Source organism: Lampetra planeri, chromosome 28, assembly GCF_965212315.1.
Source record: "Lampetra planeri chromosome 28, kcLamPlan1.2.h2, whole genome shotgun sequence".
In the NCBI taxonomy this organism is placed as follows: domain Eukaryota; kingdom Metazoa; phylum Chordata; class Hyperoartia; order Petromyzontiformes; family Petromyzontidae; genus Lampetra; species Lampetra planeri.
Genome location: NC_136134.1, coordinates 7048759 through 7062792, shown reverse-complemented (window position 1 = coordinate 7062792; position 14034 = coordinate 7048759). Strand labels below are relative to the sequence as shown.

The following is a 14034-nucleotide window of genomic DNA, read 5'->3' as shown; positions in this document are numbered from 1 at the left end:
TGTTATCGCTTGGATAATGAAGATATCATTTCTGGACAGGTGGTTATTGGTTCTGTAACCTAATTGATGTGTCAAGTAAATTTGGCTCCAAGCTCGTTTGTGTAAATTATTTTACTTTTCCCTGTTGCCAGTCCTGAATCCATAATGGGATTCATATTCATATGGCACGGACCATTACATTCCTACTCTTTGGTTCTTTCGGTAAAAGTCACGTAGGTGAAAAAAAAGAAAATTTAATTTATTTAATTTTCTTTTTCATCTACATGACTTTACCGAAAGAACCAAAGAGTATTATGAATCATTGCAGTCACGAAAACCTCAAATCTAGAATGAACATTACATTCCTAGCAAACCGATTGAGCCCCACCAGATAGTATTACATTTACCAACCCTGTAGGGATGGTTGACAAGTTGTTTCGTGCCTACTGCTGCTCTTCTTAATGGTCCTAAAATGTGTAGCCACTCGCAAAAATAACCGTGCTGTGAGAGGTCAGACACTCGGTTGGGGCATGCGGGTTCCACGTGGTGTTTCACGACTGTGCGTCAAAACCCGCGGCGAAATTAGCATTTATATTTGCGAACCTCGCACCGAAAAGACGTGCTGATTTTTAGCATGCTCCTAGGTAACATTACCGTCCGTACTCACCGTGCATGTGGTGTGTTGCTGCTTGCGTGCGTGTGCGTGCGTGCAGTGTGGAGAAGTGCAAGTTCATGAACTCGAAAATGAAACCTCTGTGGATGGTTTACTCGGACGAAGAAGGGCTTGAGCCCACAGGCGCCATCTTCAAAAATGGAGACGGTGAATGCTCGCATTGGCTGCTTTCGCAGTTAAATTCTGTGCCATCATTTTGTACATGTGTAGTGACTCACTCCCAGACGAGGTTCATAAGACACCTTTTATTCCTACACGTCAGGGAACTACAGACGCCCTACGTGCTTACACGCCAGTCACACATCCGCCTCTTGACGGCACTGCCTAGCTAGTACAGTTGACAAGCTGGCTAGCTAGCGGCGTCTTCAGGTGGTCGATACGGCGGCGACGAAGGTGACGGACAGGGACACGGCGAGGGGGGTCCACTCCCAGCAACAGCCCCGAGCCCCCGTCCCGAGCTTCCTCTTATCCTCCTCCTGGCTTGGCCTTGCCCCGCCCTAGCCACACCCCCCCCCCCGCTCTTCTAGAACCTCCTAGCGGGTTCTCGGCTTCCAGATGGACCCCTGTCCTGGCCTTTGCTTTTTGTCTACTCATGCTGACGTGCTGTCAGTACCCCTTCCCGTCAGCAGCCTCTCCATACCATGCGGCTTCTGGTTGATGGAGGTTGGGGAGGGGGAAGCATAGATATGGGTGCATAGAAGTAAGTACAGCAATGGATCTTGGTGCTTTAACCTCTGCTGGCCACACTTTTACTGACCCCTCATGTCGGTATAGTTCTTACCTTGGGTTTACACTCACATCTTTGCTTTTGAATTGAGGCTCATGCAGTTCGCTATGCCTGTACCGGTGCATTGATTAATCCAATAATGTTGGTTCTAAATCTCATTATACATGCGTCGAATCTTGAGCGTAAAAAGATATGTTTTAAATATTGTTACACGTTGCACTTAATTGGTTCACGTGATCCCCTCCAACCACTAGAGGCCGCTATTTTCGCCTCAGCGGAAAGTGATGCGGTCATCTAAGCTCGTAAAAATCATGGCCGAAGTGAAACTAATATTTAGAGAGAAAAAATAAATTACTTGCAAAAATGGAACGGCCACACTGGGAATGCAACAATGAAAGTGATATACAGAGTAGCAGAAGAGCTCGACATGGACATTTGATTTTTTTAATCTAAGTTCATCATATCGACGTGAGACAACATTTTGGGTTGATGATATTGGTAGATCAGACGCATTTGTGAACCTTCCAAACCAGCTGGGCAGCAAGGCGGCCAGGAGATGACGGTACAGCAAGTAGGTCCGTGATCCTGCCTATGCAGACCTTTGTCATTTCCTCATAGCCATTCATTCTCTCTGGATACTACTCCCTTTCCTCCCGCATGCAAAGCACTCGGTGGAATGGATTGTTGCTGAACGTCACGACGCAGTCTTGAGGCTCGTCGAGGCATTCCTGAAAAAATTGAACGTCACTAACTTACGCGCTCATTGACGTTGTAAAAGACTTCCGTGAGAATTATATTATTATTACATCACGGTACATTACAAAGTCATAATAAACTTTGTAACTTACCGTGATGCCGCTGAGGATGAGTGGAGGGCAAGGGTGAGGAGGTTTAATTACAAAATAAAATGCCAAATTATACATGACCGTTGTTTGCCCCCCCCCACCCTCCCTCACTGATAACAACCAACTTTTACCGTGACACGCAGACCTACGGCAGGACATGCTGACTCTGCAGATGCTGAAGCTGATGGACAACATGTGGAAACAGCAGGGCCTTGACCTCAGGTGAGAAAACACGAGCGGTGTTCAGATTTCCGCAGCTCTCCTGTGACTGGCCCCCACTGTGCCATCGCCACCGTCTGTAATGTCACTGGGAGCTTGAGCCAGCACCGATTGGAAATGCCCCAAACTAATGTGGACCCCTGCCCCCCCCCCCCCCCCCCCAAGTAATAATGTAGCTTAAAAGGCCACGCTAAAAGTTGTTCGTACCAAAAGTTGTTCGTAACAAGATGATATTGCGCAACTATACATCATGAAGCAACGCACAATCAACAAGGGAAGTTTTTTTTTTTATCAGCAGTGATGCGAAGCCAAGGTTTCAGTGATTTTTCCACATGGACTTTCATCCAAGCTCCTCTCTCCCCAGCTTGATTATAATGTTCATGCGGTTAAGCATCGGAAGTGAGAATTTTAATGAGACTTTTATGCCATCACATTAACTTTCTCTTTTGTTTTAAAATCTACATTTTCTCTCTCAGTAGTGAGGCCCTAAAATTACACATTTGCATTTGGAGCATACTTGCCCGTGTTGTTTGTTTTCCATTTGCAATAAAAAGCACAGTGAAGTGCAAATGTTGTGGAATGCGCTCATGAAATTTGGATTCTCATGGAAATTATTGAATACATTTTGGCTGTTATATTTAATTAAATTTTCCATATTCAACAGTGTTTCTGTTTAAATGCACGAGTGAACGATCGGTTTCCTGACTCCCCTAGTGCACTCCCACCGCCCGTGCCCCCCTCCCTGCCCCTTCCCCCCACTTCCTCGCCCCCTCCCCCCTCAGCCCCCACCCTTGCTCCAGCCTCCCACACTCCCGCTCTCCCACGGGCAGCCTCCAGCAAATCGGAATATGGGAAATGATAGACAAAGCGGTTATTTTTTTGTATTCAACACATTGGAGAATGTGTTTATCGGGACCTCCGTCTTAATTGCATGGACGGAATGTACATTCCTTTTTGTGGACGATGAAGTGTAATTAAAATTCCATCTCCGCAAGCCAGTTTGGCTAATATGGAATTCTTGCCAAATATGCTTCAGAAGCTTGTCTGTCTGCTTACATTGGCATGAGCACTGCACATACATGCATGCATTCATCATCATCAGCAGTCATCTATCCAATGATGGAATAATGCCTCACCCATGTCATCACTATCGTTCACGGTGCTGCTGATCTCATTGCTCCATCTCCGCGGTGGACATTCTGTCACCAGTCTCGTGCATCGTCCATGATCCCTTCAAACAAAGTCCTGCCCCAAACCCACTTGTCCACAATTGAAAAAACGTTCTTAGTGTTCTGATTACGAGCAGCCAAATACTCTAAAACGCATGTTAACTCTTCAGCTCATCATTGGTACCTCATTTGCCAGTAAAAAATATGATAATTGGTTTTTTACCCTTTTATCTGGCAACAAAACTGACACCTTTTTTACAAGGAGTCATGTTTGCATAGACCACAATACCTGCAGTCATAATGCAAACAAAAAACGTAACTCTGATAATGTATGCACTGTCCTTGAAGTTGATTGGTCCACACCAGAGACAGCTTTCTTTAGAGCCTAGTCTCACATGGGTTGGACCAGAGGACGCCAAAAGGCGCACAACTCATATTTTTTACTGGCAAATGAGGTACCAATGGTGTAAATGCTTACCCCGAGCTCTCATACTCTGATGGTGCATTGTCTTTGAGTTGTGCGCCTTTTGGCGTCATCTGGTCCAACCCATGTGTCGTCGCTGGTAATGCGCACTGATTGAAAAAAAACGTGTCTGTTGCTTTTCATTATCGAATTAAAATGTACAAAGAGCACTCCAACTTGCTCGCGCTCACCTCTTCAAACCAAGTCTTCGTTCCCGCTCCGCCTTCACGAGTTTGCCGTAGATATGCACACTCCGTTGTGTTCTCCAGTTGTGTCCCTCCAACAATGTGTTCCTCTTGTTGGGCAAACCTGTTGTGTACGACATTTATTTTTGGTCATGATTATTTCTTTAACCCAACTTTGCAGCCTTTTTGATTAAGTTCTTTAATCGCTTGCTAAACCTTCTTTTTCCATTAACGGTGGGAATTGTTATAATTGCTACATTGTCGGTTAATACTTTCACCACTTAAGTTTATGCCTTTTATTTTTCAAAATCCAGCATTTTTTAGTGCGTTGCTGACCTTCAAATACGGGCTATATGTGCACACGTCACCGCGCACAATAACTTTAACCATCCATCTCGAAGGAAAGTTACACTCAGGCAGGTGAACAGTGAAGCAGGGCTAATACTGATCGTCAGTCACACCACGTGACATTGTAGAAGACAAAAGCTTGCATTGTCTACCAAATGATCCACCGTTATCCATTTTAATTATTCCGGCAATTATCCTTGCACTACGTTACCATTATATCCCTATCATAGGGTGTGCTGCCGCGGTGAAAGCCAGCCTGTCCTCGTAATTTGCTCTGCCATTAATTACAACTTTTGTCCTCTCAAACACTTGCCCCCCCCCCCCCACCGCAGGATTGTTCCTTACGGGTGCCTGTCAACGGGCGACAAGACGGGCCTCATTGAGATGGTGCGACGCGCCGAAACCATCGCCAACATCCAGCTGGACAAGAGCAACATCGCGGCCACCGCCGCCTTCAACAAGGACGCACTGCTCAATTGGCTCAAAGCCAAGAACCCTGGGTGTGTGCGATGTGTGCGGTGTGTGCGGTGTGTGCGGTGTGTGCGATGTGTGCGCGCACACAGCGGTTAGCACGCTGCTTTACGAACCTGGCGGCCCGAGTTCGATTCCTGCTCACGGCCAACACCAGTGACGATTATCTGAACCGGTCATAGGTCGGCCCAGCCTCAAAATGAGTACCTGGTGCGGTATGTCAACATTGTTTACTTGGGGAAACAAAGGTCATAGTGCTGGCCACCCACCTCTTTACGTGCTGTTGCAGCCTTCATAGGTGCTTTTGCCCCAACAGTCTGTGAAAGGCTTTCAGGGGATCTTTGACAGTGCACGAATGTGTGAAAAGCACTCATACTCTGCACTTGTGCATAAACCATCAGCGCTTCCTGAAGAAGTGCATTGTGGTCTCCTTGTCCTTGCAATTTTTGAGGGAAATGCGTGCACAGACAGCCTTTGCTGTGTGCTTTTTACACATTTTTGTGTTTTTGGAAGTTGTTTTTTTTTCCGGCCAGCACTTTTATTTTGTTGCGATGAGTTTCTTACAACAATTGGTTTATGAGTTTTGTATTGTTTATCATTATTTGATTTACCTTAAATGTACAGCTTTATTTTCCCCCTTTATCATAAAGGTACTAGCATATAATTTTCATATAATTGGTTTACATCGTAACAAAACAAAAAAATTAACTCTTAAAATTCGGTGCATGCATTGTGAGAGAGCACATGAGGAAATGTTAATCAATGCATCGGTGGTGGCTCGCTCATCACATGCCTACTTTTTAGTCTGCTGGCTCTGTTGAGGAAAACGCTGTCAATGATCACTCATTGACCCGATAACCAAGGACGTCACAATGCACATCGACGTTGACGAACACCTCCACCGCTGGTGCAGAGAAACGATTGTTTGACCTACACGACCTTGAATCTCCTTTGAACCGGAGCAGGCAGTTAGAGAGTCCACGTGCGAAAGTGGGGCCACTAAGCGACACTATGTATGTATGTTTAACTTTTTTCGCACCGTACGTAGCCAACCGTGTTAATCGGAGGTGCGGGGGAAGGACAACAAACTAAACACAAAAAAGCAGTTATAAAGAAATGAGTTTGCAATCTAGATTTTAAAGTACATCGCTCCAGTGGCTTCCTGACATTGGAAGGAAGAGCATTCCAGACGGCCCCAAAAGCGCATCTGAAAGCGCACGATGATTATGGAAGAGCCGTGCGCTATGAAGTACCTGGCCAGCATTACAGACCAGGCCATGTCATCGTCATCATCATGAGTGTGACATTGGATAATTATATGACTTTTGTGGCAGCACACAAGTAAAAGTAGATTTATAACCAACACACTACTCACGTAGGCATACAAACAAAACTCCCCCTCTATGCCTGTTGTGAGAATAGAATTAAATGATACGTGTATGTGTGTTGGCTGGGCTCATCATTGCCCTGTCCTGAGTAATCAGGCACCACCGCTGAGATCCTGGTTTCACAGCTGGATATCTGCCCCCAGACCAATTACTCAAACGTAGAGAGTTGATGGATTTTTGTCCAGTTATTGATGATTGCACATGGAAAGCATCATATCGATTTTGTAATTTGGCCTTGTCTAGCAGTAAGGACTAAAATCTATACGTATAAATTATGATAGACAATGAGGAAAACGGTTTACAGGAGGGATAGGGAATCTTGTCCTCACCGAGGGACGAATATGGCTTTAAAATATATTTTGCGGGCAACGACGTATTCACACACACACAGCTCGTTCCCTTGTCCTTGCAGAAAACTAAGTGAGTTAGCATGCTAAAATTATTAAACGGAGTTATTGCCAGGTCTAAAACATTGCCCTCTATCTTCTTGGTTCTTTCGGTAAAGTCACGTAGAAGGGAAATAATAAAATAATAAAAATTAAACATTAAATAATTCTCACGACGTTTCGGCCACAACGCAAGCAGCCGTCTGAATGAAGTTAATTCAGACACTGTCTTTCCGACAGACCTGTTCTTCACCTGAGGACGGCTGCTTGCGTTGTGGCCGAAACGTCGTGAAAATTATTTTATTATGTTTTATTTTTATTCTTTTATTATCTCCCTTCTACGTGACTTTACCGAAAGAACCAAGAAGATGAATCCCTGCAGTCAACCAAAGCTTTACATCGAAATTTTATTGTTTTATTTTTATTATTTTATTATTTCCCTTCTACATGACTTTACCGAAAGAACCAAGAAGATGAATCCCTGCAGTCACGAAAGAAGCTTTAAATCGAAATTATTTTATTATGTTTTATTTTAATTATTTTAGTACTTCCCTTCTACGTGACTTTACCGAAAGAACCAAGAAGATGAATCCCTGCAGTCACGAAAGAAGCTTTACATCGAAATTTTATTATGTTTTATTTTAATTATTTTATTACTTCCCTTCTACGTGACTTTACCGAAGGAACCAAGAAGATGAATCCCTGCAGTCACGAAAGAAGCTTTAAATCGAAATTTTATTATGTTTTATTTTAATTATTTTATTACTTCCCTTCTACGTGACTTTACCGAAAGAACCAAGAAGATGAATCCCTGCAGTCACGAAAGCTTTAAATCGAAATTTTATTATGTTTTATTTTGATTATTTTATTATTTCCCTTCTATGTGACTTTACCGAAAGAACCAAGAAGATGAATCCCTGCAGTCACGAAAGCTTTAAATCTAAATTTTATTATGTTTTATTTTGATTATTTTATTATTTCCCTTCTACGTAACTTTACCGAAAGAACCAAGAAGATGAATCCCTGCAGTCACGAAAGCATTAAATCGAAATTTTATTATGTTTTATTTTGATTATTTTATTATTTTCCTTCTACGTGACTTTACCAAAAGAACCAAGAAGATGAATCCCTGCAGTCACGAAAGCTTTAAATCGAAATTTACATTGCCATTCTACTACCCAATTATTGCAACTAAGATGCTTCCAGCGACGGTCGCATTTGGTTTGAGGGCCGTTTATAAGTGGTGAGCCTCATGTGTCCACAGGACCTATGAGATAAAGTCGCAGGCCATAGGTGCCCCCACCCCTGGTCTAGAGTAAGAGAGTTAAGTCGAATGAAATTGAGAAGTAGCCCTGTGATGTAATTAACCAGTGGTACTCACTGATGTGACATGACAGTCTTCTGACTGCAGGAATTCAGCGAGGAGGTTTGCTTGCCTTGTGACGTATAAATGTAATCTCACCTTAGTAGATTTCGATTTAAAGCTTTCGTGACTGCAGGGATTCATCTTCTTGGTTCTTTCGGTAAAGTCACGTAGAAGGGAAGTAATAAAATAATAAAAATAAAACATAATAAAATAATTCTCACAACGTTTCGTTTATATATATGCTCCAAGCTTGGCAGTGTTTCATTCTTCACTTGAAGACGGCTGCTTGCGTTGTAGCCGAAACGTCGTGAAAATTATTTTATTATATTTTATTATTTTATTACTTCCCTTCTGCGTCACCTTAGTAGCTCAATGAGCAGCAGCGGTCGATTTTGTTCATCCTGAGAGTCTCGTTCTGTTGTGTGTTGGCACAGGGATGCTCTGGAAAGGGCTATAGAGGAGTTCACCCTCTCTTGTGCTGGCTACTGCGTGGCAACATACGTGCTGGGCATAGGAGACCGGCACAGCGACAACATCATGATTAGGGAAACGGGGCAGGTGAGTTTCTGATTGGGTCGTGTAACACACCAGTGGCTTGGCTATCGAGGGTGGAGGCGGTGCAGCTTGATCGGGGCCCCGTGGATGGAGGAGCCTGGGTGCTGCGCCACAAAGAGACGGGCGGGAAGGCAGTCAGAGCGGCTCTGTTTAATTTATAACAACAGGGTCCATACCAAGCACGCTGCGGTGGCGAGATGTTAACCACCTCGCCCTGATATACAGGACCTCGTGAGTTCGATCCCGACCACGACGCCTGTATATGTTTGGAGTTTGCATGTTCTCCCCGTGGTCGCGTGGATTTTTCTCTGGGTCCTCCAGTTTTTCCTCCATATTTATAAACATGCTTTTTTGAATATTTGTCTGCTATACATTCCACTTGGTAAGCCACTTGGTTGAGCTATCATTGGTGGCCAGGTCGTTTCTGAAAAAGAGCTATACAGTTCAGTGGGCTTTACCTGGTAAAATAAAAAGGGTTTAGTTTCTAGTTTAGTTTCACTTTCATACTTTGCACTTATTATTACTGACTGACTGATTTCTAATTATGACCGTGTTCCCAGAGGAAATAGAATCTTAACATGTTTACGTAAAGAGTCACAGGGTTAGTGAGACCAAAATTCAGAAATCTAGTAAATGGCAATAGAGTGAACCCCGTCGGTTTAATAGACGAATAGGGGGGAAGGAGTGTCCGTAGAATCCGATTGTCCGTCGATGGCCAAATTACCTATTTTGAGCACTAAACAACAACAACCGCCATTCGCCACTAAGTGGCGATGACTTCACCACGACGCTTGTGCCAGGCCATGTGCACCTTGAGGCCACGTGAAGTGTCGAAGGCCCGCTGGCAGGAGGTCACGGGGCATACCCAGGTGCCACGGGTCGACTGATTGAGATGACCGAGATTACTGGCTGATACACCACCTGTGCCCCCTACTGTGCCAACTTGCTGTGCTTTAGCCACCCGGCGCTCCGCTCGTTGTTGTGAGCGTCGCTCCTCCGCCCTCCGTTGTTGTTGGAGGGCGACTGCCTCCAACTGCCCAGTAGCGTCCTTCACGAGCCTCCTGAGCACTAAATCACACCCTACCACACGCAAACTACTTACTGATATATTGTAATGCTTTTCATAATAATAAAAAAAAGCTGCACAATAATAGTGTAATAATACCTGTACATACAGTGAGGGAAAAAAGTATTTGAGCCCCTGCTGATTTTGTACGTTTGCCCACTGACAAAGAAATGATCAGTCTATAATTTTGATGGTAGGTTTATTTGAACAGTGAGAGACAGAATAACAACAACAAAATCCAGAAAAACGCATGTCAAAAATGTTATAAATTGATTTGCATTTTAATGACTGGACTAGTTTACCCATTAACGGACTGAGTCCATTGCTTGGGGCAAAGTCCGTTTGTTCTCTGATCTTCGGACAAAACTCGTCATTCAGCAGATTTTGTCCGTTAAATCCGAGATCCATTGAATGGATGTCTGTTAAGCTGAGGTTTTACTGTAATGATATATAGCCCATTATCAATCCACTGCTGGATGAAGGGCTCCTCATACCGTGTGGGTCATTGCGATTGTTTCACCATACTGGACAGTGTGAGTTGGTGAAGGCGCAAGAGCCGGATCCAATATCCCTTGCCGCTGACGTTAGCCATGGCTGGGTTGGGAATTGAAATGGATCACGAGGTTTATAGTGTAGCGCAGTAACCACTGCATGGCTGTTATTCATGAGCAACTACATGATGACCATAACGTTCTGTTCAAAATATGTAACTTTACCCACCATGTTTAGTGTCATTTCATGTGTTTGACAGTCCTGTTGGGGAATACCTGTTCACTTGCGATAAAGTAGTAACAGTAATACTATCCTTTATTTATCTAGGACTAGCTTTACTACCCGGCTTTGCCCGAGACTTGGAATCTTGTCTTGGATGAATACACGGCCTACACAGAGGGTTGGGGGGGGAATGCATGACGTCAGCCGGCACATTGCGTGACGCTGCCGCATGTGCTTAACATCACAGATGTGACATCACTGCTCACTTGCCGTGCAAAATATATGCATTATTGCGCCCCCCGCCCCCCAAAATACAAAAGTCTATTTTTATACGTTTTACATTGTGTACAGTCTGGAAACTACCCACGTGCCAAATCTCAAGTTTGTTGCATGTCGGGAAGTATGCTAAACATTTCGAACAGACACACATATTGACAAATTTCCTTTTTATATATATAGATATGCAATATAGGCCTGCTGAGTCACGAATGTGACCTTGGTTAACATCGGACAATTTGTACGAGCAGAATATTTCAAACGTGCAATGGCCCCTTTTCGCCCGGCTGCTCACAGCTCTTCCACATCGACTTTGGCCACTTCCTGGGAAACTTCAAGAGCAAGTTTGGCATCAAGCGCGAGCGGGTGCCGTTCATCCTCACGTACGACTTCGTGCACGTCATCCAGGAGGGGAAGACCACCAACAGCGAAAAGTTCGACCGGTGAGCCTTCCGGCGTAGCTGCAGCCCTAGCTTCCAAAATGCACATTAACAAAAACAAATCAATTGTTCAGTACGTCGCGGAGCAAGACTTTTTACTAAACGTCTTGAGACTCGTCGAGGGTTTCCTGGATAAGTAGATTAAAAAAATTTCGTAATTGTACTTTTTGCCACCTGTTTTGTTCCAACGGGATGTCTATATTCCCAGTGAAGCGTGCAGAGTTTTAATTGCGATATAGTAGCACATTTGGTTGACCTTGTATAGTTGTTTTGACCCGTTGTGGGATTTTATCCTGAACAACCGAGCCACCTTGGCCCTTCATCGATGTGGCCAATTAATGAAAGGATTGAGTCACACGGGCTGAATGTGATGGAAAATAAATAATATTTTGCAACAAACTTTGGGGTGGCAACTTGGCACCGCAGTCACGAAGCACCACGACAGCAACTAATGAAACCATTTCCATGCTTAAGGTTCCGCAAGTACTGTGAGCGGGCCTACCTGATCCTAAGGAAGAACGGCCACCTCTTCCTGAACCTCTTCTCCCTCATGCTGGCAGCTGGCCTCCCAGAGCTCACGTCGCCGAAAGATATCCAGTACCTGAAGGTATGCTGACTTTCACTAAAGTTCTGTTCATCATCACCAGCCATGACCTAGCCATTTGCAGATGTAGGCTTCGCCACGGCATCACCATCTCTCGCGGTCTCACGATGTATGCCAACAAGCAGCTGACCTCTATCTGGCGTTTTCCTTCCATTGGCTGTCATTCAATTACCAGCATCGTCCATAGGCCATCATCACTTTGCCCCAGTGTGTCATGCCCAAGTCCACTTGTTTATTTCTTCTTAACGATCAATGTGACATCTGTAACTTTAGTTTGTTCACTGATTCATGCATTCTTCTTTTAATGTGTCTCAGTGTAAGACTGTAATGCCCAGCATGCATCTACTACCCATGTTTCTTCATTTATTCTTAGGCTCTATTCGCTTGTGTTCAATTCACATATCATGGCATGTATAGTCACTAATTTAAAACTTTCTTTTAGCATGATTAATAATAGATTTTTGGGTTTGGCCACAAGAATCTGGCCAAACTTGTATTGTTAAGAACCCTCCACCACCTGACAAAGCCAAACATCATGTCCTGTGTATCAAAGGTTAACGCATCAATGATCACCGTTTCAGCTCACTGGTGAGTTGAAGAACAATCCTTACAACGAAATTTAGCAGCAGTTAGATGAGGCGTTTCTTTTGAAACGACGTCAAACATGATCTGGATAAGGTCCAGGGAGTCATAATAACAGTCCAGAAAGTTAGACTCACCGTGTCACCTGATCCAGTTTCTGAAATAGGTGTCGCGACCTCACAGGAACAGCCAATCGTAATATTGTCTGCGAAGAGCCTCGCGTTAAGTTTTCACTAAGCACGTTTGCACATTGCTTTTCGTTATCGAATGAAACCTTTCAAAAATGAACTGCATCCTGTTCCCGCTCACGTCGTTATTTCCCGTGCGCCCCTCCAGGAGACGCTCGCTCTGGAGAAACGAGAGGACGATGCCCTGAAACATTTCTGCCAAAAGTTCAACGAGGCTTTACGTGAGAGTTGGAAGACCAAGGTGATGTGGATGGCTCACAATGTAGCAAAGGACAATCGCTGACACGCGCTACTCATGTTGGCGCTTGCGAGGCACACGAAGACGGCGGGATGGCACGAAAGTATCGAAGATATGAAACGTCAACATTTCGAACTTCTTGGAAACACTCATCCAACCGTCGACCCAGTGTTGTATGTTTCTACAGTCAAAATTAGTTCAGAATTTCAAACAAAGAGCCTGACAAGCATTTTTTTGTGAATGCAATATATTTTCTAAGTTATTTTTAAACTTTGTATTGTTATTATTAACTTTGTGGAAATTTCAAGTCGTACTGGGTTTTTTTTTTATTGTGCAGGGGGGGGGGGGGGGGCGGGGGGGGGGGCTTTTCTTATAATTTTTTTTAATATAAGTCAAAGACGAATAAGATTCAGAAAATGAGAAAATTTACTTTTGGAATGGCCGTTCAGGAACTTAAACGACAAAGGAAGAAGGATCGCAAACACAACAGAGTGGTAATTGTTTAATTGCACTGCGAGACTGTTGGGACAAGACGCATTTCACACTGCAGGTAATGCCAGAGTGCGCCACTTTCTGGCTCTTGCCGTCCTGGGTTGTGGCGAGGAAATAGAAGCCACAAATGACCACCCATATGAACGGCATCAAGGTATGAACTTTTCTTTTTTCATTAACTAAGGAAACTCGTGAGCCGGGTCTGACAGCACACCGATACGACGGGCCAATTCGCATGTTCGGTTGTTTCCGTCTCGATTTGAAGCTGTCGAAATTATTTGAGAGCTGTAGATAAGCTTTGTCGTGTGTTCATTTACGTTTCGTTGTTTGGGGGAAGCAGGATTGAGAGCGCGCGCGCGCGTACGTGCTTTTCTTTTTTACATGCTTCTATTAGGAAGTTGCTGGGCACAAGTAACTTAAAATTGCTGTTTATTTGCGGCTTGCGTGCCCAATGAATGACAATTCACGCTAACCATGACAGGACTACTGAAAGGTTACGTTACTTGACAGTCAAAGGAAGGAAGCACATTTGGCTTTGGTTCTTTTCTTGCTTAACTAACATGATCAAGTTTTTCCATATGTTTGTTGAACTTTTCTCAATGGAGCATGCTCCTCTTTTTGTAATTTTGTCTGCATGGAAGACTTGATCTTATTAATTGT

The 14034-nt window shown here is 44.0% G+C and overlaps 1 protein-coding gene across 1 annotated transcript in view; it reads left to right on the top strand.

The window, feature by feature from the left end:
* Window positions 1-13231, top strand: part of PIK3CD (phosphatidylinositol-4,5-bisphosphate 3-kinase catalytic subunit delta) — a 71736-nt gene extending 58505 nt beyond the window's left edge. The window contains exons 17-23 of the mRNA XM_078607760.1: window positions 693-799; window positions 2368-2446; window positions 4941-5108; window positions 8654-8777; window positions 11128-11273; window positions 11745-11877; window positions 12793-13231. Of these exons, the coding sequence (XP_078463886.1) occupies window positions 693-799; window positions 2368-2446; window positions 4941-5108; window positions 8654-8777; window positions 11128-11273; window positions 11745-11877; window positions 12793-12927 (892 nt within the window). The 3' untranslated portion in view covers window positions 12928-13231. The remainder of the gene's footprint in view (window positions 1-692; window positions 800-2367; window positions 2447-4940; window positions 5109-8653; window positions 8778-11127; window positions 11274-11744; window positions 11878-12792) is intronic.
* Window positions 13232-14034: the final 803 nt, after the last annotated feature.